This window comes from Seriola aureovittata, chromosome 5, assembly GCF_021018895.1.
Source record: "Seriola aureovittata isolate HTS-2021-v1 ecotype China chromosome 5, ASM2101889v1, whole genome shotgun sequence".
NCBI lineage: Eukaryota > Metazoa > Chordata > Actinopteri > Carangiformes > Carangidae > Seriola > Seriola aureovittata.
The window spans coordinates 4,836,408-4,861,973 of NC_079368.1; the positions used below are offsets into that span (position 1 = coordinate 4,836,408).

Genomic DNA, 25,566 nt, shown 5'->3' on the forward strand with positions numbered 1-25,566 from the left:
CAGTAACCAATCAGATTTCACCACGATCTCAACCAGCAAATCACGTTGACCTTGCGTCAAACTGTAAAGTCTGTTCTCCCCTCTCCTGCTGTCAGCCGTCATTTCAGTGCGGATTGTTGCGACCCTCCTCCACCCCTCCACCTCCAGCCTTCCCTGGGGGGTTCCTATACTTCAAACAGCCCCACCCCCTTTTCAAATACGATGGCCCTCACATCTCTCACCTATCCTCTCTTCTTTTGCACATGGCAATTAAAGTGTATTCACTGACTCGTAATGAAGTCTCTCCTGATTGAAATAAGTATAAGAACAAGACTAAGACTAAGCGACTGAGCCATTATACAGCAGCTCTTTGAGACTGTACTAAGACACAGCGCTTTGAGCTAGATGAAGCTCCTAATGTAACAGGATGTTTAACATGTAATATTTAGTTCATGTTGTGAGAAAATGTTTTTATTTCTTGCCCTCATTGTGTAGATACTTTAAAAACCTTGTTGTATCGCTTCTCCCTGCTATTGATTTATTCTCTGTGGACGATGGTGTTCTCACATTTCAGCAGAAAGTGTGAAGCATCTTCAGCTCATTTCCAACACTGTGAGGACAGAACAGAAGAAAAGCATCTGTATTTCCAGGCCAAGTCAGGCGAGACAAGCAGACTGTATTTAAGTATTTATTTGTACAAAACAATCCCCCAAAATGCTAAGAAAATTGCATGATAAATATTTTGAATAGTTTGAAGCATTCTGTAACTGAAACAGTGCCGTTAGTCAGTGGTGAATGGAAGCACTCACACGGAGCACAATGAGCCCACCGAAAGCACTAAATTCCAAAATAACATCCGACTGAGTGGAGACGAGCGACAGAGAGAGCACACACACACACACACACACACACACACACACACACACACACACACACACACACACACACACACACATTCTCTCAGTGGTATGTCTGTCTGTCACTGCGACACACACACACTCACTCAACCCACAGCGGCAGCATCAGGATGTTTGCCACAGAAAGACGCAGCAGCAGACGGGGTCTTAAAAATGCTTTCAATTGGAAAATGGATCAGTACAGTCTACAGCGTCGGAGCGACAGTCTGGAGCAATACATACAAACAGGAAACAGAAACAGCAGTTAGGACGTAATGTGGACAGAACCCAGTGTGTTACAGTGAATTGTTTTTCCAACAAAATGTGACACGGAGACAAATTAGTCTGGATATGGCAGGAGCGACCGGTGTTTAATCTAAGTTTGCTGCAGGCAGTTCCTTACCTGTCCTGTCAATCAGCCAATGGGAGGAGGGACCACTGAGTGTCAAACTACACTTATTTCAGTTTTTTCACTCACTTTACAGAGACATGTTCCTGCCTGTGGGAGGAGCATGTTTCTGTTTTTTCTGATCACATCCTTTCAGACAGGAGCCGTGAGAGAACTTTCTAATGAGGCACCCTTCTTACAGAGTTTTTAATGGCTATGTTAATGGTTTATAAATCATTAAGTACGTTCTGTCATTAGATCTAACGTGACTGAATTTGGTGTCCGTCTGTGAATTCAGATCATTGCGGCAGAAACTGGCCGCTCTCTTCTGGCTGCTGATGTTTTCAGGTTTAGAATCGGTGTTAGTCTCATTACATTATTGTTTTGGATTGGTCCTGGTTACTTTATGGTTTTAGATACAGAAGCTTTTAAGCTGTTTAAATTGCCACATAGGTTTAATTCTGGTAAATTCTGATTTGATGGTTTTCCGACTGATCTTGCTCCTGGTGCTGCCAATCTTGGCCTGGACTCCTGAAACAGTCATTTTTAATCTGTTACATTTTCCTGCTTAAATAAAAGTTAAAAAAAAAAACAAAATACAAACACATTTTGGGTTTTCAAGTTGTGAAAATCTCTGAGGTTGGTGTTTAACCTCCTCCAGCAGGACACTCAGTTTGACTTTTTAATTCACCTCATCCAGTGAATCATTTGACCTCTCACTTCCTGGAAAAGGACGACAAAAACCTCTTAATAAATTTACTTACTTTTACTAACTTTACTAGCTGATTAACTTTTGTTGTTGGCTTATTAAGAAACTCTTGGCAAATGTTTATTAACTACTACAGACATAATATTTAATTTCCTTTATTAATTACTATTAAAGGAATAGTTAGATATTTTGAGAAATATGCTTATTAGCTTATATATTCAAGTTAGATAAAAGATTATTTCCACTCTTATGTCTGTCCATTAAATACAAGGACAGTTTCCTTATCTTAACATTAAGACTAAAAATGTCAAACAATTAGTCAAATGACTATTGACTTTATCAGTAACTCAACAGCCAGAGAGATTGTTCACAACCTGTCAACCTAAAAGTTTTTATTATTAATCCTTATAAAGAAGTAGTTTTATTAACCATTAGTAAAGCCACTATTTACAACTCAACTGTTTATAAAGGGTGACTTATCAGAGAGTGGTATTTCTTGTGCACTCTTGGACTAAAAGTTGAGATTCACGAGTCTTCTTGTAGTTTTCACATCCTGTTGGTGAATAATTTGGACAGAACTTAGAAGAGCTCCTGAATATCTCTTTCCAGTTGTACTGCCTGCCACACCCGAACAGTCAAATAAACACAGGTATGAGTGATCGTGTCCATCTCACCAGTGTAATTCCTGCTCACTGTTAGGACACACATGAAAAAAAGATCCTACAAATAACAATGTACAGGTATATTTCTCTCTAAAAAAAGATTTTCATTCAAAATGTATGCATTTTCTCTTATAAATATATTGATTTCATCCAAACCTATTCGGCTGTTTATTTATTTATTTTTTATAAAAATCATTCTTTGGGTTGATCCTTCCCAACAACCAGCTGAAATGACAAGAAGACATCTGCATAGGTTTGCACAGCTGCATTAGACACGAGATCAAACGCAGACAGACATGAGACATCACTGTGCCACACTGTAAGTCATTCATGCTCGGAGATTTCAGGTCAATACATACCGCTTTACCAATGGAGATACAGATATGTCGCCTAAAACGGAAGCCCGGCATCTAAGAAATCAAAGTGCCCATGAAGTATTGAAGCAATGAGAATGGAGGTAGACCTTTTTCTTTTAGTGGTGAACCAAAGCAGCTCAGATGTTGACCACTGCAGAGGAAGTTTAGAGGAGTCTCTGTACACCGACACACCGCCAACAATATGAAATTCAACAGGTTATTGTTGAGCTGGACTGACTGATTGACTTGGAGAATTGATGAGCCTTCTACATACAGTAGTTCTTCCTCCTTCTCAAGCTGATGTAAACATTTTGAAAATTTGGTCAACTAGGAAGATGATTGACATCATGAGGATGATGCTAGACAGTGTTTTTTTCTTTGAAAAAAGGATAAATGTTTAAATGTTAAATATAACGTGAACTGTAGAAGAACATATCACCTGGACGATAATGTCAGCCACCCACAGGTTTATTCAGATGTCAGAGGTGAACATAAAGGCCTCATAGAGTTCACTAGAGTTCACCATGGACGTGAGACAGGTCCAAATAAAAAGTGCTGGTTTTTATACATTCACTTGATGTGAGAGTCCTGTTAACTTAATCACGGTGATATGATTTTGGGGACGAACAGGAATAGAAATCTAAAGGAGAGGGGGCGGGAGAGGTGTAATGAAAAGAGTATTGGTTGCATTATGGGATATGTAGGATCCTGTGTTTTTGGAACTTGATATTGCGGATTAAAAGACTGAACATCTCGAACTCTGCTGCTTTGAATTTGCTGCACTGATTTTTCTGGCTGCATAGGCAAATTTCAACTTTTAAAATTGTTTAGCAAATGCTAGCGAATAATTGTTCACAGCAGTAATTTGGAGTTTTAAGTTTTAAGAACAATATATCTGCCTCTTTAGCTGCTGAATGCTCCACTATATTCACCAGCAGGTCAATGACTTTGTGTGTCTGCTGTTTGTTGCTGCAAGGCAAACACATAGCAGGTTTATTAGAGCTGCCTGCTGCAGAAAACTGGGTTGGAGAGAGCCTGGTGAGACTGAACCATAAACAATAAAGTTGTGGCTGTAGAAAAGAAATAAAAACAAACCAAAAATCCAAAAATGAACTAAAAAAAAGGACTGTAATGCTCCGTAGAGCTAAGGCGAACTACAGAGTCTAGGAGCGATTCTCTGTGGGTTTGTCAACTACCGGCGGCCCCTTTCATATTAGACATAGCTGTTTGATTCATTTTTCATATAAAAATATTGTTTAGCGCAGCTTTAATATCTCTCTTGTGAGTAAGTAAATTACTGGAGCACCGCTTTAAAAGTTTTTCTTCATCTTACTGTGACTGAAGGTTTGGGGGTTTGGGACATGCAATCGTGGCAAATACCCACTGTAAAATGAAAAAAAGCTGCATGGCTGTCCATAAAAAAATAAGCATTCTTTTTGTCAGTTGTTTTGTCAGATATACAGTACACCATGGTCCTGATACATAAAGCTGTTGCCTCATGTTCTGAACGTCCCCTGACAAAATGAATAAACCTGAGAGATTACGTCGGTCGGCTGCAGCTTCACCATCCTGCTCTGTCCCACTGTCCTCATCTTTTCCCATGATCCTGCAATGTCCCATATACCCAACTGTCTTTCCCCAGACTCCTTGGCCTGATAACTGGGATGCATACGATAAGAGTTTGTACATGGTGTTCCCCTCTCTACAGAGTTGGCAGTGGGCTAGTAGAGATGGTCATAGGCACTACAAGGAAACCTTCCTCTTTGGAGGTAAACTTTGTGACCCTGTTCATGTTCTGTAAGACCGATAGCTTTCTATGAGAGGGGCTGAAGCCAAAGCCTCTGGGGAAGTCCTATTCTTATATTTCCATCTCTCACTGTCAGCAGTCACCAATTAATCAGTAAGGAGAAGAGTAATGGTACAGATAAAGTGCAAAATGAGCCCCCCCCCCCAAACCTCAGTGTGCGCCACTGCCCGTCTTTGGCTGCGTTGTTGCCCCTGTACTACGATGTCGCTCCCTCCTTGTCCCCTGGTGGTCCGTCTGCCGTGCCTGGGGCCAGTCCGACAGGGCTCAGTTCTTTTTGAAAAAAGAGAAAAGTCTCTTGTCCCGGTCGGAGATGCGGTGAGCTCGTCTGGAGGACTGACCGCCGTGGGCTCTCGATGACCCTGACAGGGAGGAAGGGGCCGAGCGCCACTCGTCCTGGTGCTTGTCCATCAACTGCTGGTCAATCACTCTGTGCATATCATCCTGAAGCCAAGGACAGAGAGGTGAATAAGAGAAGGACAGAAGAGACTTGTCACAGAGAGGACATGTGGTGGGGTGTTACAGGAAGTTTTGGACTGGACTCATTGATCAGTTTATCTGTTAGTTACTGATTACACAGACATAACAACCACCTCTCACCCCTGGCAGATCACTTATTGCTGCTCAGCATCTCTCACAAATGAGGCTGTATGTCAGTTCTACTTCTGAATAGCAAGTAATCCTAAAAACAGCCTGTCTGGCAGTTTTACATTATGAGACTGTTAAAATAAACACAGAAATGATCCTGGCTGGATTAACCTGTTAAGGGGCCCCACGGCAAAAATTCATTTTAAGGCCTTTTAGCCTCTGTTCACCAGTCATTCTACCTGGCTCCAGACTTTCTGTGTGGTAATTTGATAAAAAAATTTATTTAGGAATATGTACAAAAGAAGCATAAAACTAAAACAATGAAAATATGATACCAGTTAATACTGATAACAATTTGTTTTGGATCACCAGTGGCTGCATTCCATTAGGAGAATGAAGAAAGAAGTTTGTGATTGACATTTCTGCCAAATCTCTCTCAGAGAAAACGGCTTCTGCCTGTGGAGGCAAAATTATTCAGTCATTAGACGAATAAATCTGAATACAAAACATAATTTTGTGTTGCATAAATAAATCTTTTCTGCTTTCCTGTCAAGTTAATCATCTTGTGACCCCTGAGATTCGATGATTCAAAGTTCTAAATTGAACCAAATACTGATGGTTTGTTTATGACAAGCTGCTCAGTACTTAATATATGAATAAACATGTTTAATCTTTTATCAATAAGTCTTCTTACTTTGAATGTCGCTCAACATAACGCAGCATAAATATTAAATATGATGATATATAATAATATAAAATGATCAGCCAAGCATTAAGATGTACAGGGGCTACAGAGGTGTTTGATGTCTGTGAATCATCTCTGAACAGGTAAGGTGACCAGTGGACCCATCTCCTAAAGGCGTTCATGTAGGGTACACAGGTGTATGGAGAGAGGAGACAGGCAGGTGGAGAGAGAGGTGGTGGTTTGGATGGTTCTCTGTGATGGTTTAATGGTTTCAGAGAGAAAAGGAGCTGGGGTGGGCGTTTCTCCTGAGTCAGTTAACCGTGGCATGGAATGGCTCAGCATGGCGTAGTCGGGTTAGTGCAGGGTGATACGGCGAGATGGCGCAGCACGGGCTCACCTCTAAGGCAGGAGGGGGAGTACCACAGGGGAGAAAGGGTGGTACGGAAGCTGAGAAAGGCCACTAGATCAGAAACCACAAGAGCCAAACAGTAAAGAGCCCTGAGGAGGCAAACTGTGGGCACGGAGAAGAGAGAGGAAAGAGCTGCTAGTTAGGGATGAGGAGGGGGAGGGAGGGAACACACACACACACACACACACATACACACACACACACACACACACACACACACACACACACAGTGTCCGAAGGCTACATATGTAATATGTTTCCTTACTGACACCCATCCGGGCCAACCAGCTGACACACACCCTCAGAAGTTAATTGAGTGGTTTAGTGTATGTGCACAGATTCTGCAAGTGTTAAAATACGCTGACACTAATCTGAAGTGACAGGGGAGGGAAGGAACATGGACAAACTGGCAGCTAGTGTCATTTCATTCTTATAGACATTATGTAATAGTCTGCTGACTAATTTCATTGACAATAGGATTAACAAAATTCACTGTTTCTTTGTGGAGCAATCTTAAAATAGCTGCTCCAAAATACTACAGAAGGACTATTAGGCTTTTACTAGTAAATCTCTCGTGACCTTTGACCCACCTGCCAGGCCTCCAGCTGCTGCGACAGGTTGAGCTTCTGCTGGATGGCGTCCAGAAGCTGGCTATTCAGAGACATGATGTCTATTTTACACTTGGCCAGCTCCATCTCCACCGCTTTCTTTCTGCAGAAACACACACACACACAGAAACTAGAGGTTTCCTACCAGCACAGAAAAACTCCTGCACATGGTGATGGATGAAAAATGCATCTTTAAAGAAGAGTTTGACTCTTTGGGAAATTCATTCTGCCGAGAAAAGAGAATATCAACACCACTCACATGTCTGTCTGACAGTTAGCTTAGCTTAGCAAAAACACTGGCAACACAGGGAAACAGCTAGCCTGACTAGCTCCAAATCTAAAACCAAATCCACTTACCAGCACCTCTAAAGTTCACTAACTAACAGCTTATGGCTTTAGCTTCATATTCAACAAACTCAGCAAGAAGGGAAATCAGCTGGTTTCCCAAAACATCAAATTATTCTTTTAAGCAGAATCAGAGAATGAAAATGTCTATAATCTGTATCCAACTCATCTGAGTTGAAATGATGTGCAGAAGGACAATTGCAATGTCAATGCAATGACAACAAAGAGTCTATCTATCTATCTATCTATCTATCTATCTATCTATCTATCTATCTATCTATCTATCTATCTATCTATCTATCTGCACAGGAAAACTTTGTGTGCGCACAACTACAGCAAGTGCAGAGGGTCAAAGCTGAACCAAGAAGGAGACCTGTAAAACTGTGCTGAATGTTTATAAGCAGTGGGGGTAATGAATGTAATTCTCTCTGCCAAATGAGGGGGTTCATTTGACTTCAAGTGTGTTCTGTTTCATCATGTCTTTTAGGGATGTCACTGTGTTTCCTGATGTCAGCACCTAGCACACAGTGTTATTGTAACTACAAAAAATAACCAAGAGGTAATAAACCAGAATTGCCCTTTGATCATCTCATTGAGTCTGAGAGTTGATTAAGAAGGTTTGTTACATTACATATTATAAGGGCAGTATATTTATCTTAGAGAACCTGGGGCCAGTTGCACAAAACACCTTAAGACTCCTCCTTAAGGTTTCTGTGAAGTTCCTGTCCAAACCACAGGAGGATATGGCAGCGCACTCCTCTAATGTTGCTCGCTTCCTTGAAAACAGGCATAAGCTAAGGCAAGCAAATAAACGGTCTCCATGGAAACAATCACATTTTACTGCTGTAAAATCTCTTTCACTGCTGTAAATTACTCACCTTCCATAACTAAGGAAACCTTTTAAGAGATTCTGTGTAACACCCTTAAGTAACTCCCTCAGCTAAGGAGAAATTAAACCTTAAGTGTCATACTTAAGTAGAAAACTTAAGGTGTTTTGTGCAACCGGCCCCTGCTCCATTCTACATACTCTATACAGTTGTTGGTGAGAGTGATGTGTTATTAGGAGTTATAACTGCATCAGTGTAATGCAGTGTTCATCATATGATGTGTTCCTACTTGGCTATGGCGTCGTCTCTGTCTCTGATTGCACTCTGGAGCTGCTCGCTGGGTTCTCGGACTTCAGCCATCATCCTGATCCGCTGGTTCTCCTCCCGCAGAGAGCACATTTCTACAGAGAGCAGCGCCATCTGCAGGTGACATGGGAGAATACAGCAGGTCTGTGAGACGCAGGCCTCATAAATTCAAGCTTGCTTCCTGCTTCAAGGTTTTACTGGCAGCGTTATACAGTGGGGGTGCTCACGCGTGAGATATTTAGTTGACCCAGTTTAGTGGGGAAAATAAGGCCTGTGTGTTTTGTGTAGATCATGTAAGGTGGCATCTCAAACCCACAGGAAGGAGTGAGCTGTCCTCACAGAAAGAAAACAAGGTTGAAGCAATGTCCTACATTACAAACAACATACATCACATTCACACAAACTGGTGAGAATCTGCAGCACAATGTTATTCTTAGAGCAATCTTTAATGCACCAAGAAAGAGTGGATGTGATATTGAATTAATGAGGGCTGTCTGACAGTTTGCTTTCCACGTGATTAGCAGCAGAGCCTCGGTGCGAACACTTTTGTCTTTGGCTCAAGTGTTAAAGTCTCATGTGTCATCAACATGTGCACAGACAGTACATGATTTACATGAGTGCGCACATGCACAGATGTCAGAGGAGTCGGTACCTGACTGTGCAGCTGCAGCAGCTCCTCGTCACTGCTGCGTGTCTTGTCCTGCTCAGCCTCGTACAGGACTCTGACCTCCCTCAGCTCTTCTCCCAGCTTCCTCACCTGCTCCTCCAGAGCCTCCTCATCACTGCGCCGCGAGCCCTGTCAACACACAGCACACACTCACTGTCTGTTTTTTTTTTTTTAAGTATATTTTTGGGGCTTTTGTGCCTTTATTGGACAGGATAGTAGAGAGAGACAGGAAATGGGGAGGCAGAGAGAGGGGGAATGACATGCAGCAAAGGCCGTCCAATGCGGGAGTCGAACCGGGGCCAACTGCAGCGAGGACTGTAGCCTCTACACATGGGGCGCCTGCTTAGACCACACGACGCCCCACACACTCACTGTCTATGCACTGCTACTGCCCATATAGTTCATTATTGCATGTCTAAAATAAGCCCACAGAGGCTGTATCCTGTTAGAGCGTTATCGTTGTTTCAGCTTCGCAACCTCATTAACTTTATGAGAATAGGTATCCATCTTGGTACCACTTTATTTTATGGGTTTTATAGTTTCTACAAAGGAACAGATATGCAGTAAAGTTCCTGGAGTGGAAGTTGTGATTTTGGAGTATTTAAAAAGAGAAATTACTTGATTGCAATGTCAGCATGACAGCTGGATGTCAACGTCCAGGCATTCAATTCACTTATTTTGAGAATAAACATTCCAATAGTGGGTGAAGATTTATTTTGGTTAATATGCATCACTGTGGGGAGGATAAGCCACTTCAAAGAAATTCCTTTGAAAATCACCAACTTCTGATAAACTCTACACAACCATGTAACTTCATGGCTGTCATGGCCGTTCAGCTTAAGGAGGCAGGTCTAAGTTTTTGAAATCTAATGGGTTTCGCAAAAAACTTTAAACTTGGAAACAAAATCCCTCTTCTGTTCTTCTCAATGTCTAATTCTGCCGGGTAAAAACAGATAACTGCTGATGATTAATATACACAGACGTAACTGATGACCTGAACAATGAACAATTTGTCTTGGTGTAAACATTGACTTCATGCAAAATATCCAGAGACAAATGACAAATGAGCAGCAACAGCAGAGCAGATAGATCAGGAGGGGCAGGTGATCAGATCCTGCTTTGGCTGAGGGATTAATACGACGAGTATAAGTTCTCGATAGAGTTTGGTTTTGTTAGGAGCTTCCTGTGTCTCCATTATGTATCATTGTATTAGCTGCAAACAGAAAACAAGAAGGCAAACAGAGATAAGGCCACTACAAAACCTGTTTAGTCTGCCACAGTATACCGCTCCATTTAATTAAATTTAATAAAACAAGCTTAATTCATTAATTAAAAATATACACCCCCTAGTGACTACTATATAATTTCTTTCCTTAAAAATCTAAATAAATGACTGGAGTCTATTTGCGCTATTATAATAACAAATTACATAGAACTTCTTGAAAGATCATCTTAAAATCCCTAAAATTGGGCATTGCCTCCCTTATCTTTGAGAGGAAGGATATTTTGTCAGTGCTGAGCAGCTGCCAGTGTGTTATTACCGTGGACTCGTTGCCATCCAGCAGGTTCTGTGTTAGCCTCCGTAACTCCAGCAGGCTGGTGTGGAGGCTGCCAGTAGGCACATCCTTGGCTGAGGACGTCTCCGAGGACTCATCCATGGAAGAGTCGGTGGACAGCGCCGAGTCCGTGACGTCGTTTCCCCGGAGATGGGAGCAGAGTGAGCGGACCTCACAGTAGGCCTCCCACAGCTGAAGACGCAACTACACAGACAAGTAGGGGGGGGGGATGTTTTATTTACCCACCCGTCTGGTGCTCACAGCGGACTGAAGCTGAGACTGAAACAAACTAAGAGTGGAGTGAATGAAACATAATCCTACGGTCATGATAATAATAGTAATACTAACTACCTGCTCCCTCTCCTGCTCCTGCTCCTCCTGCTCCATGCTCTGTTCTATCTCACACAGCAGGCTGGACGGGTGTGGGGTGAGGCTTTGGAGGCTGTGCTCCTCTGTCAGCTCCTCCAGCTGAGCAGTCAGCTGCCTGTGAGAAACCTGAACCTCCTGGAGCTCCATCTGGCTCTGTCGCAACTGGACATGACAAAGGAGGCAAAACCGGGACTTAATGGTGCAAACTATGAATACCTGCAGAGCGTTGACAGGAGTGCTGACTATTTTAAGGACAGATTTTAGTGGGTTAAACACAAAAAAAGGCTTTGCAGAAGGTAATGTGCAATATCTACAGAGGTAGTAGCTACCCTCAAAGATCTAAGAGTCCTTTGTGCGTGTCTCCGTACCTGTAGGTCCTTCTCGTGACACTGCTTCTCCAACACCAGCGTCCTCTCTCTGAGGTCGTCCACTGTACTCTGCAGCAGCTCATTCTCTTCCAGCATTGCGTGCACCCGGCGTTCCAGCTCCATCTTCCTCTCCGACAGCATCTTAATCTAAAATGTCAAACAGCAGCGGTTAGTTAGCGCACCACAGAAAATAGGTATTAAGTCGAGAAACAGTGGACTGTTAAGGATTCCTGGTTGATAGCGGACAGATGGGCAGCTATGGACCTGATTAAGGGATAAATTTTGTTGTTTTGCTGACTCTGAGGCAAGCTGGGCTCTTACACAAGATTAAAAAGTACTCCCACTGGTCTAAAGAATGTTTGTTGCCTAGCACAGGCGTAGGCGTTAGTTGCCACCCTCGTCTTCAGGAATGTTTTGGTGATATGTTTGCGTCTCCATAGAGCCTCATATCAGCTTACTACCTTACCACGGCTGTGTAACGGCCTTCAACTGAAGGCTAGCATTGCAGCAACACAACTTTTTCCTAGTGACTGTTTTTCTTTTAAGCTGCTTGAGCAGCTTTCCCCATTAAACAAACATCAGTTCTTGTTCATTTTTATCCCTCCTGCGTTTGACCTACATCTGGTAACCTACTTCACAGCACAGGAGCTTACGTGTGGATCAGTCGTTTTCACTACCATACGAGCATCTACATTGCCAAGTTCTGGATATTTTTGGGCTGCTTCAGTCTCTGTCTTTTCGCAAACAGGGCAAAAAGTCATTAGTCATCAGCACATGTCATATAAAGGCAAAGCGTTAGAAAAGTGGGAGCACCGAGACATTGCAGTATCTCGGCTAAATATAGAGCTGTAGCCTTTTCTCCCAATTATAGCGCAGGCTCTGCAGTCTGGGTGTTTTCTGCCTGGCTTTGAAGAGCAGCTACGGGGAATCTCAGCTGTTGTTATGCTCTGACAGTACCTTTGTTCATAACATATCTGGCTAATATCATACATGAACACGACTGACATCACAACACATCTCATGCTCTGATTACCAAACTAGTGTTTCATGCTCAGTCTTAGGAAACAGGGATTGCCATATGGGAATGTCAAACATGGATTTTTCATCCATATATAAATTCCTCTTTTGTCCTCTATTCCCACGACAACATAAGATCCAATTTGAATCATATGTATCAACTAATTTAACTGGACAGAGTAGAAGCACTGGTAAAAAAAAATAGATAAATAATGGTGCAATCCTTGTTTCTATTATTTTACAAGCTGTTCCATGCAGCATGCAGTCTGGCCGATAGACAGACAGCGCTCGGCAACCACTCACTTCTAGCCCTTGCTGCTCCAACCAAGACGGAAGGAGGGTGAGGGAAGGAGGAATGGGTGAGGAGAGAGATAAAGATAAAGATCAAAGAAAGAGAGGAGAAGGTCAAGTTTTAGAGAACGTGCCCTGACAGAAGAAACAGTTCCAGTAGCATGACAGGTGCAAGGTGAACACGGCTGCCCTCTGAAAAACAGGACATTTGTTGAAAGAAGTGTTTTCCTTTAGTGGAATTTTACACTTATTATCCCCAGAAACTCCAACTTTAAAGTGAGAATATGTAACTTTTGCCAAACAGAAGCCATGTTGACCAAAGTGTTGGTGATCGCAGGATAATGGCACAGAAGTTGAATCCCCAGCGTTCTGCTGTCACCTTAGACACTCAGGCTCCTTGCTGAGGAATCAATAGCTGCAAACAAATAATCTATTTTTCCAAATAGATCTGAGCTGCACTTTTCCTTTCTGTTTAGCTTTTCGTGGGTGACTGGTCACGCTGTGTGTTCAGCTCAATCAACTGTATGTAGTCTAAAGTGATATGTAATAGAAAAGTGCTACTGATAGCGGCTCACCTCAGCCTGTAGAGTCTCTAGTCGTGTCATGTGCTGGCTCGTAGACATACTCTTCTCCCTGAAGTCGTCCCGTAATGAATGGACCTGAGTGGACAGCTGCTTCTCCACCTCTGCAGCCTGGAAACAGACAGACAGAAACAGAACACACACAAATTAGGGCTGCACAATTAATCGAAATATAATCGTGATCACGATATGGCCAAGTGTAAAATGTCGTGGTGCTGCAGAGATGCCTCGACCTACAAATCATATTCTCCGGATATAATAAAATGTTTGTTTGGTAAAACACCTAACAAAAATCACATCATCATCATTTTTTTTCAGTGAAAATAAAACACAAAAATGACCATTCCAACTGAAATCGCAATATCGTGCAGCCCTAACGCAAACTGAATCAAAAATTTGCCTTAAATGAGTCTCTTCCTGCTTTAAAAGTATTCCACCGATTCAGCTACACTGTCAGACAGGCAGTCGGCAGTTAAAAGAATGAAAATCGATACAGCAGAGAGAAGTATCTTTTTTATTCCACACTCTTCTTCTTCAGTCAAAGCCTGGCGCCTACATTACCCACAGTGCAACTTGAGCACTAACAGTTCACTTGGAGATTCAAGTGTGCTTTTCAATTAGCAGCTAATGTAGCCTGGAGCCACTATGAGCAGCAGGCTACAGAGCGCTGGTGAACTCACTTCTCCGGATTGTTTTCATTTCAAACCTCAGCCCCGACCAATGCTGACTCTAGTGACATCACCTGAGGCAGTTTATCACATTTTACTTCACACAGCCACCATACATCTTTCTTCACATATGCAGTAGACCTGTAGACAGACTTAAATGTGTAGAATCAAGTGGACCTCCCCTTTAATTATAGCTGTTGGTGATGTTGACACAACAACACATTGTTAAAGTGCTACATTAACTGCTCAGTTAGATTAGAAACATTGCACAGCAGCTCTTTAGTCTGTGTTCTCTTTCTAAGATACTGAGGTGACTCACTCACTGGAGTCTGATAGAAAGTGTAAGCACACACACACACACACACACAAACACACACACATACATGTAGAAGTGCGTAAACAAACTGATTTTCATAATGAGCTCAGTGTTATTGATGTATTGTTACTCCCCAGTCTGTTCCTGGTCATGGTGCATCTGATAGCTGTTCCTCTGAAAGCAGAATTTCAACTAAATGTCACGGCCCTTTTTAAAAGCTTAAATAGTCCACTGCTCAGTGTTTGTGTAATCCACCACAGCAGCATACCCAGGCTTATTGGACAGGTGGGATCAGACTACACACCGCCTGGCTGGTCTTCATTAGCATAGAGCTGCTCTCAGGAAGCTACCATTCGCATTATCATCACTGCCATGGCAACAGTAGAATCCTAAAAATGACTCACTTTTATATTGCACCGAAGAGAATAAACATGGTGTATATATAGTGTATATATCGCCGAAACACTTTAACCAAGGAAGTGTTCAAATAATCAGTATATTTTTTCAGGTTTGTCTTTTAATCTCTGTGTGCTGAGTGAAAATGAAGATGACTTATTGCATGAATATGAACCGAAGCCTGTAGGTGGCACTACACGCTGCAGCAGCTTCTCAAGAAGCTCACAGAGAGATTTGAAGAGGCTCAACAACTGGTTGTGTAGATACATTAGTTTACTTCAGTTCACTGCTGTCCTCAGGTAACACTGGTTGTAGTCTGTGCCGCTGTTCTGCTGGGAGTCTCTGGAAAGGACAAGCTGCCAGGAAGACTCTGCCTCAGATGCACCGTTCTGCCGCTCCGCTCTGAGCAGTAACTAACACGATGGAAGCAAAGTAACTGCTCTGTGAGATTGTTACAGGAGGATTGTTAAAAAACTGACTGTAAGGATGTCAAAAGAGTTATGCACGCCCAAAGTTCTCCTCACATAAAAGATTTTGAACACAAGGGTAGAAGTTATCTGCCCTTCTTTGATTTGATCAATTGATCATCCCCCTACTAGCACAGTGTTATTCCAGAAAGGACTGAGATTCAGGTATTATGAATTCATAGGGAAAACACAATATATGGCAATAACATAATAAAGAAATAACTTATTTTGTAAAATTATCATAATGATGGTTAAATTATTTCCACCATGCTGGAAAATGAAACCTCTTCCCTGTACACGCATTAGACCTGGCTGCAAATAACTACTACTAATTATAATACTTCCAACAACTGAAAGATTTTAGAGTTTACAAAATCAGCACAAGTCAAAAAGTGTAAGTTTAGCTGTCAATCAAAAATATAATGAGTGTGGTTTACACTGAGTGGATGGAGAACTGACTGAGCTTGACTGATGACTGAATTATACTAGATAGGTTTTGTAGGTTTAATGATGGTGAATCAAATGCAACAAATATGTACACCTGACACTCAAAGCAGGTTAAACAAACGCTGAGAGACAGGCATCACTGATGAACGTATCATACTCCAACATGGAGATATGTCTGTTTTCAGGAATTACCAAGCTTTCTTTAGATACTTACAATTAAACTATTTTATGAGTTGATAACTGATCTGCAGATAGAAATGAATGGCTCAACTAAAATTACTGTCTAATATAACCAGAATCATATCACCCAAAGGTGATCTCAGCCTTTTACCAAACCTTTAACACCCCACACCCCCAAAAAGATTACAGTATTAGTATAAGTATAAGTTAAAGTAAAGTTTGACACAGGACAGGTCATTTTACTATGAGCTAATGTCTCTTAGTCAGTGGGTTTTCAGCCACTTTGTCCAGAGTTCGGTTCCTGTGTGACAGCTGCATGATGCTGTCTTCTCTGTGTGGGAAACAGATGTGCAGTCAGTGGAGGTCAGTGCAGTGACAGGTCACAGTGGTGACGCGACATCTGACCCACTGGCCCAACAATCTGACACACTGAGATCATATAAAAAAAAAAAAAACCCACAAAGTTGACTGCAGACTGTCGGATTTGCAGATCTGCGCATAAATTCCTCAGATAAACCAGATCAAGCATTATCAGCACGACAGGACGAATGGGGGCAAATCAGATTGTAGCGACAGACGCCTCAGCAGAGAGTAGGGCTCAGCAGAGACATGTCCCTTTACAGCCTCTTTACTCTCACATTTACCTGAGCAAATACTGCACATTCACTTTCCAGGAGGAGAAGAGCTGAAACTAGAAAAGTAGATATCACTCCTGCTGATTCAGCTGCAGGCGCTCTGTGGTTGCGGAGCGTGATCTGGCAGATATGACTGCAGGTGCATCGTGGGTCTTTGGTTGCACGACCTAGCATCTGTATCCTGATGCCATTCTGTAGAGCACATTCCCATGGTAACAACACATGGAGTTACAATTTGCATGTCACTCTGGTTGTCATAGCAACCAGGGAGAAGTGGGATTGGTGGAGCTGTGACTTGTGGTCTCAGTGCTTCTGGTATTTTCCTTAGTCACTTTCACAGAGAGCGCTGCCGTGTCTAGACTTAGGGAGGGTGGGCAACCCCACTTTCAAATGGTTACATAACAAATCTTCAGTGTGACAATACGTACCAATCACAGAGCTGATCCTGAGAGCAACAGCTACAGTACCTTGGGCTGATGGGAGGCAGACGTTATGTGCTCCAGTGACTGGATGTGAGCGAAGATGATAGCTGGACAGATGCCCAGGGACTGGAGGTTGGAGTGAAACTGAATCCTGTGCAGAGTGTGATCTGGATACACTGAGGCCACACACGACATAGGATGCTAGATTTTCTGCTTTTGTCATTCAAAAATATTCACATTACACCTTGCTTGTGAAACTGTTGTAAATGGCAAGTCAAATAAATAGAATTATTCCTCCTCTATAGTCTCAAATAAACAACTTTGATGAGTCACTGGAGGCTGCAGTCAAATTTTAATTAAGTAAATTCTAGAGGTTGAGGTAGAATTGACCATGGTCATAAAGCATGTAGACACTTATGCTTGAGTCAGTGCATCCCCAGCCTTCTCTGAGCATGTGTGGTAATGTAATTAGAGGAAGGCCCCTTTCCTGCTAGTTCACTCTGATCAGATTAGGCTTGAGGAGACTGGCTGTCCTCACACTCGAGACCCACACAGACCAGCCCATGCCTCCAAGGCTCAACTGCTGGATCAATGGAACCTATTTTCTCTAGGTGTATCGAATATAGTGTTTAGTTTTATTATCAGTGTTGGGAAATTCACTCGAGCATGCACACACACACGCGGCGCACACACACACACACACACACACACACACACACACACACACACACACACACACACACACACATACACACACACACACATACACACACACACACACAGAGGAGTAACCACAGGGAGTTTGTGTGTCAGCCCAGGAAAAGATTTGGAGATTACATTTTTAGATCTTCTTTGCCCAAATATCTAAGTTACCTGCTGTTATTAATTAAGTAGAGTATGGAGCGGAGTTGTTTTGGTTTTGGACTGAATGCATATGGTAAGGCTATTAGCACGGATTATAGCCTAATCCCCTCAGCGCTGCATCTTACCCCATGACTTACATCACTTCCTATGGAGTGCCCTGCCTTCTCAAGGTCATCCCACTGCAGCCAATTGAAGGCTCTGTTAAGAACTGATTCCTGGGTTGTCAGGAGGGGGAAGGACTGCTTTTATAAATCTAATCTTTGGCTCAAAGGTTTGCCTTAGAAAGCACCCTCTAAAAAGGTGTGTAGTTATATATAGAGGTCAAAATATATATATATATATTTGAATAAATCCATGAATAAATCCATAAATAAATGAAGAAAAAAAAAATCTGTATTTCATTTAATACATGAAATCAATAAAGGTAAAACAATACACAAAAAGTGAATTAATAATGATAATTAGTAACAATGTTGGTAAGTAACTGAGAAAATGAATTATAAAGCTACACTTATTGAAAAGGTTTGGTTAAGAAATCACCCGAAAAGCCTTCAGTCAAATATGGAGGATGAAACATTACTTTTTCACCAATAAATTAATATATACATACATCAAAAGTTGAAACAAAAATGAATAAATATTTCATTTATTAAATAAATGGTGAAGTGAATACATAAATACACAGTTAAATGCATAATTAAATGAATTAGAAAATAAACAAATAGATGACAAATGTATTCTATTTATACATATTCACTTATTTATAGTTTCCTACATTTATGCTTTTAATTATTTCTGTATTTGTACATTCAATATGCATGTAGATATATGGAAACTATTTACTTTTGTGAAATGTGATCACTTATGTATGTCCTGATTAACTACCAACATTTATTTATTCATTCATAGATTTTCTCCATTAATTTAATCATATATTTATGATACTTTTAATAACTTAAAATATGTATTTATGTATTGGCTAATAAGTAATTTTTTGTCCTCCACAGTGTTGTAATGGCAGCCACAAATCTATTAAACTTTTAATCTGCATCTCCCATTTGTTTTCCCTATTCGTTATTGTTAGCCCAGAGGCTGTGGATGTGGTTGTTCTGTCAATTAGGAGCCTGATGCTCAATAGATGTGTCTATTGTCCAGTCACCACTCTGTGAAATGTGATTTCCAGCAGGCATGCTAAAGGACGCCAATAACAAGCTCATAAGCATTTGATGGACATAGGAACGTGTCCTATTCCATAGTTTTGGACAGGGTTTACAGGACGCCACATATAGACTGATTTACATCATAATACAGACGGGTAGAGAGATGGGTAGGGCATGAGAGAACAGTGGACCTGCAGTTCACTACTGAAGGGTTTCCTCAGGACAGTTTTACATTCCCTCCATTCAATCTGAGCTGTAAACAGTTAATGTTACTTAGTCACAGCACATTGCTTAGTAATGAGTCCAGACAGAGAGAGAAAAGAACGTAAGAAAGTCATAGAGAAAAAGGATAAAGAGAGAGAGAGAGAGGGAGAGAGTACTGTGGCTGACCTCATTTATTCTATTACCCAGCAGGTCTCCCTCTGCCTGCACAACGCACTGAATCATGAGATCTGGATCGATGGAGTCAATTAGGTCTCATGAATTTCACTGAGTCACAAAGACCACAAGATATGCTCTCCCCCTAAACACAATACAGACCACTTCCAGTGAATATCTTTATAGATTCCCACACCCAGGTTTCAATTAAATCAAATGCAGTTTAATTATGCTAAGTGCCTGCTTTTGCTGCAATCCACAGCGACTGACCCGTCCAGGACAGTCCTTGATTGCAATGTGATGATGGTGTTGGGGCAAGATATGGCAGGAGGTTAATTTAATCTGATCAAGACAACAAGCAGAACTCGCTCTGCACAGCTGCGAGCTGGTGGTTAAAATCAGCCACATGGAGCCTTCTCCTCCCTGAGCGGCGTGTGCCCGGCAGCAGATCATATCTTCTCCCAGGAGGGGAAACAACACGCTCGAGCGTGATCGTTGCCATAGACATTACTGCTGACGGGGTTATCAAAGCACCTGCACAACCTTTATATATACAGCTCTGGGCATCTTGAAATGTTGTCTATGCACCCACTGCCAGCCTACCTGGCAGCTGACAACACTGTGATGCCTCTGTTTATAGCCCTTAAGTTGATATAATGGTCTTACAGGTGTTTAGACTATATATCCCTCTGACAGGGAGGGTAGCATGACGTAGTCTTGCTGTTGGTGAAACGCAAGCTCAGCCCTGTGACTTAACAGCTCTTAGCCTGACACACAGTTTAGGAAATATGATTATCAATCATTCTTATAGTTTGCTGTGACATGTTACATTACTTTTTCTAGCGTGGGAATGAAGCCTCGACAGAGTGGGGGCAAATAAACAAGAACGCTTTTACACTTAATACAGCAATGACATTAAATATGGATCCTCTATGTGGAAAAGTGTCCTTGTTTTGGTGTAGATTGAGCAGACTGAAGTGTTTGAGCTCCTTAGCAAAGGATTAATCAGCTGAAGCTAAACACTAGCACTCTCAGCTGCATCAATCTGCATCTACTTCCAATATCAGTTCGACCTGATGTATATACCTTATCTATCTGTCCGTCTATCAATCTGTTTTTCTACCTATCTCATATCAGACCTTTTCTGCTCTGCCAGTCATAATAACTGCACTCAAATTACCTGTCAATATGCATAGTGCTATTGCATAAGTGTGCAGTCCAATCATTCTAAATTATTCACCATTACACCCGGAAGCTCCGCTTTTATATTGATGAGTTAGCATAATTCAGGTGAAGTTAGAGAGAGACAGGCTGAATGGAGGTAGATTCCCCCCTGAGGGATGATGAATCTTCACTTGGCTGAGCCCCTTATGTCATGTCAGCCAGGCACACTTGAATTGGACTGAGTGACCCCGAGGCCCAGCCAGGGAGAAAGGCATACTATACCCACGCTCACATGCACACGCACACATGCACGCACACTGGAATTTCCATGAGAAGTTTCATGGTAGGGTGGAAGGGTGTTTAAGGCAGCATTAAGACCATGTGATACACCAACTCAAACCCCTTACTAATTAACTTTTCCATGCAGATTGGCCTAGTGCATCTGAATAAGGACATTAGAAGCACACACACACACACACACACACACACACACACACATGACACTGCTCACCCTACTGAGTTGCTCCAGCAGTCTATGGTTCTGTTCAGAGAGCTCACTGATGGCCTTGGTCTTGTCCCTGTCAGCTTCTCTCAGCTGGACCTGGTGGCGCTCCAGCTCACCCTGCAGCTGCTGGACGTCCGTCTCCAGCTCGGCCACACGACCCTCCCACTCCCCCTCTCGACTTTCCAGGCGCCGACGCAACTCATGCTTCTCCTGTTCCAAGTGCTGCATGTGAATGAGGGGAGAAAGGGAGATATGGTTAAACCTTGATTTGCTTGGATTTTATGTACAGTATTGCCCTAATTTTACAAAGCATATCCAATGAAAGCCTTGCGTGTGTGACAAAGTCAGAGACTTCACACAGATGCTGGTTCTTCAACAGACTGAGAAAGTTGTACTCAATCCTTGGAAATATTTCAGTGAAGGAAAAAAAGTGCAGGATGGCAAACTGATCCCCTCACTAAACATGACTCTACAACAATAAAGGCAAATTCAAGTTTTTTCTTAAGCTCAAGTCGTCCTGCAAAAGTCAGACACGTTTTCATTCTGTGCTATAACTGTAGATTTAACATTAACATGAAAACATATGAATACAGTTTGACTATTGCACCACACACCAGAAACTGAAGTTTTGTTAAACTTAAACAAGACATAAAAAAGTTCAAAAGAGTGACTGTGAATAACTGCAACTGTGATATACAATGACAACAACTGTCTCCTGTGTCCCTGGCTCCTGGAGTGACAGCTCAGATAATATGATGCTTCTTTCTATTCTCTAGATGGCAATGAACGGTGAACAGATGCACTGCACCACCAGCGACTGCCAGAGTTTGGATGGGAGTTGATATTATGTTAAGTCCAAGGCTGAAGCAGCTGGCATCTGTGTAGCCACTGTTTTCATCTCTGGGTATGAGCCCAAACAAAAGGAGGGATCAAAGAGATTCAAAACCAGTCCACAAAACAGCATCATCAGGAACTGTAACAACATGAATAATAAGAAGAGTTTGATATTAAGAGGCAGCTTATTTCTCTGAGCTGCAACATGGGGATGAATATGGATCAAAGAGCTGAACAGATGTACAGTAGATACAGTAGGCCCTGGACAGCCACAGGATTAGTCTTTGTGGTTCCTCACGCCACGTGTTGGCTTGTGTGAAGGATTTTTTAAAACAACAAAAACAACAGCTCAACTGTACAGCATTCACTGTAAACATGATGTGTGGGATAACTCACATACTGTGCTACACCTTTTGTTAGCTTGGCCTGACACTGTCGTTCAGATCAGAGTTACCAGCAGGTTTCAATTTCCTCTAAGTAGCTAGTTTCCAGCTTATAGCACATACGTTACCATAAAAATGACTCATGCTACATGAAACCCCTTCTCTCTGTTAGCTTGAAAGTAAAGCTCCACAGTTTGTTTACATCGCAAAGGCCTAAACTTGGATGTAGGATTATGGCATTTTGATGACAAATCAGAACGAGGCTTAAGGAAGCACTAAAACTTGAGCAAATTATTATTTTCTTTTCAAAGTTTACCTCTAATTTCTCGTTGAGATCTTTGTGCATTTTCTCATATTGCTTGGTCAAGTCTTGGTTTCTTTCCAGCAACGCTTTGCCAAGTTTAGCAGCTAAAACCAAGTCTTTTTCCTTTTGACGGAAGAGCGACAGTAAGTCTGCGTTATGCCCCACCGCAGGCGTTTCTAGGTCCGCCAGCTCCTCCTCGTCCTCCCGCTCCCCGGTAAGCATGGCCAGTTCCTCCTCCAAGGCCATACCGAGGCCTCCAGAGCCGGCGTGCCGCAGCGGATGACCCTGAAAGCCGCCAGGCTCATGGGCGGAGGGGCTGGCCCGGGACTCCATGCAGTCGCTGTCCAGTTCCAGTGGTGCTGAAACCACGGCAGACGTCTGCAGGTCTAGGCAGAAAGCGGACATCGCCGCCCGGCGGACGAGAAGCCAACAGATGAGAGCCGACTGATTTCACTCCGGATGAACCCACCCTGCTCTGACTGGGTTGGGCTGACCGGACTGGCTTGTTATCGACAATCCATCCATCATTCTCCAAATTCAGAGCTGGATCCAGTTAGATTGCAAACTGCTCTCTCTCCAGTTTCCTCACGTCCCTCTCTCCTTGTAAACCTACCTAGTCGCGACTCTGACTCTGATTGAATCCCAGCAAACACCGCCTCGTCTGCAGCTCACTGACTGACTGTATATTAGTGGAGACACAAAATGTTCTTATCCCGGTATAAACCGCCTCGATGAGCTCTGCGCAGCGTTCGGTCGGTCAGGGTCCACGCTGTCTTGGGGTCCTGGGTCCCCCATAATGATCGGCCTTTTACACCGGAGGCATTTGCCAGTCAAACAGATGAGCGCGATCCCGATGCCTTCTCAACCTCTTTCCCTTCTTGAATGCGCGTTCCCGCCACGGTAGTGACGCCAGCTGCAATCTGTTACAAACGGCCAGCCCATTGGCTTAAAACGATAGCGCCATATTTTGGTGGTTCACATCTGTGACAACCAGTAAATGAGCACGTGAAAAGATAAAATAAGAACAGACTGCTGCTTAAATGATGCAGTGTCCGTCGTTACAAACGGTTATGCAGGAAAAACCTTTTTTAAAACCCATGAATTTGCATTTACTACAAACCGGTGCTTAAAAATTAAAAAAGATGTGATGATCGATGTAATTTGTATGATTTGATATATTACTAGGATATTAAATAATAACCTGTAAGAGGAAAAACTACTCCCCCTATAATAATGTTACCCTAACTATACTCATGAAAAATAGATCATTTGAGTATATTTAGTTGTCAGTTTTCCATATCCCTGACAAATGACCACGGCTGTTTTGATAAACACAGTTATCGCGATGTTTTAATCATGTTCAGTTTTTACACGATGCGCCACCAACTGCCACCTTTTGTGCCTACAAGCACAAGTCAACTTATACTCAGTATATTCCATATTCTATTCTATATGTGTTTTGTTTTGCCTGTATTTTTGCACAAGTATGTTATGTATGTATTTTATGACAGAATCAAATTAGATCAAATATTTAAAATTGCTAAACAAGTGTAATGGGAAGTGAATTATAGCTATTTGTATCCATGGCAACTGTATACATGATTCCATAAAGTAAAATGTCACACTGGCTGCAACAGTTATTCCTATGAAATTCTACCAGCACCATGGCTATCATTTATTTTAAAGGCATTTTCCTCAAGTTGTCTCTTTCCAAATATTTAGGTGGTAGCATCTAGTCCCAAGAAGCTAAATCATGAAATTAGGGACACTGATCAAAATTGCCTTTCTGCAAGCTGCACCTCACTCATGAATCAGATGTATAATTCCTAGTTCTTTCTGAATTGGGTGTCAAAATGTTGCTAATTCATGTGTGTATGGGTATAATTTTTCACATACAGAAAACTCCTTGCTAACTACTTTAAGAGGCTAATTTAGTCTGAGGGCATGACTTAAGACTTAAGATTAGTATTAGGGTAAACTAGTATTAGGTTTAGGTTAGCAAAAGTAGAGGTTAAAGGTTAAAAAATGTATGTACTCAGGAAAGGCCCTCACAGTTATAGTTATATGTGAGTATCTGTGTGTATGGGTGGGGAACGAAGGGGTAGAGATGAGGTTAGGATAGTGGGGGCGGGGCGGTGGTGATGAATGATTAGAAACAAAGCCTCTTGAGCTGATAAAGTGAAGGCACAAAAGAAGTGGGTCACAGCCTGCTGGTCCACTGTTGCCTAGCTTCAGAGACTGAGGGGGCCACACGCTAGATAATGGGTGATTTCCTCAGAGCACATCAAAACCTCACTGCTTTGATAAACCGCTAAGCTGAATGAATTTATCAGCCCACATTATCCTTATTAGTGTAATGCTCCTGGTGTTTAGTTGATGGCAGAATCAATAAAAACACAACAACCTTTGTGCTTTAAAAAGAGTTAACACTGTATTATGACCTGATCAGGCAGTGCAGTGTGTCGTTTTTACATTTATCATTATAGTTTTTAGAACAAACAATATTTCTGATAACACAGCAGAACTAAAGATTGAACCATGGTGAAAAACAATAAAAACATCATCAGAGAGCACTGCAAAATGCGACATTGCATAACTTTTTTGTAGATAATTTTTGTCATCATAGGAGAAGAATCTAACAACTGCATGGAGCTTAATGTCAGGAGTTATACTTAAATAAACATAAGTCTGGCATATTTAGTCAACACACTGAACTTCCTCTTTGGATGGAGATAAACATTACACTCATTATTCCTCTTTATTACAGACTCTGGCTCCCTCTGTGGGAAAAAAAGGATATTACACTCACAAAACCCAAAATGATTAGTAAACAATCAGCGGTCTACTTACACAGCACAGCTTTAAAGAACCATACCAATGAGATTGAGTCATAATGATCAATGTTATAAAATGATTGATTCTATGAATGATTGCCAATTATTTTGGGTATAAGGTTTGTTCTGTTAAGTAGAGATCATGGTAGGCAGTCATCGTTGTAATACAGTCTACATAGCTCCAGTGTGTACAGCCAA

At 42.0% G+C, this 25,566-nt stretch overlaps 1 protein-coding gene across 2 annotated transcripts; it reads right to left on the reverse strand.

Moving 5' to 3' along the window:
* Positions 1 to 654: 654 nt before the first annotated feature.
* On the reverse strand, positions 655 to 23,386 carry bicdl1 (BICD family like cargo adaptor 1). 2 transcript variants are annotated; one of them, XR_008827954.1, is made up of 11 exons: positions 22,547 to 23,386; positions 21,020 to 21,235; positions 13,406 to 13,522; positions 11,523 to 11,669; positions 11,137 to 11,316; positions 10,771 to 10,989; positions 9,215 to 9,358; positions 8,546 to 8,676; positions 7,067 to 7,187; positions 6,465 to 6,578; positions 5,101 to 5,238 (listed from the first exon to the last, which is right to left on the reverse strand). XR_008827954.1 is itself a non-coding variant. In XM_056377346.1 (10 exons), the coding sequence occupies exons 1-10, from the start codon at positions 22,937 to 22,939 to the stop codon at positions 5,062 to 5,064; spliced, it is 1,845 nt and encodes a 614-aa protein (XP_056233321.1). In that variant the 5' UTR covers positions 22,940 to 23,386; the 3' UTR covers positions 655 to 5,061. The 2 variants fall into 2 exon arrangements, 1 of the variants encoding a protein (XP_056233321.1); XM_056377346.1 differs by lacking the exon at positions 6,465 to 6,578 and having other exon boundaries at positions 655 to 5,238.
* Positions 23,387 to 25,566: the final 2,180 nt, after the last annotated feature.

Coding starts and splice junctions, on each gene's coding strand:
- bicdl1 (XM_056377346.1), bottom strand. CDS start 22,939: ATGTCCGCTTTCTGCCTAGACCTGCAGACGTCTGCCGTGGTTTCAGCA. Junction 10,990..11,136: donor AGGAGCAGGAGAGGGAGCAG/GTAGTTAGTATT, acceptor TTGTCTGTGTAG/TTGCGTCTTCAGCTGTGGGA. Junction 5,239..7,066: donor AGCAGCTGGAGGCCTGGCAG/GTGGGTCAAAGG, acceptor CCTTGGCTTCAG/GATGATATGCACAGAGTGAT.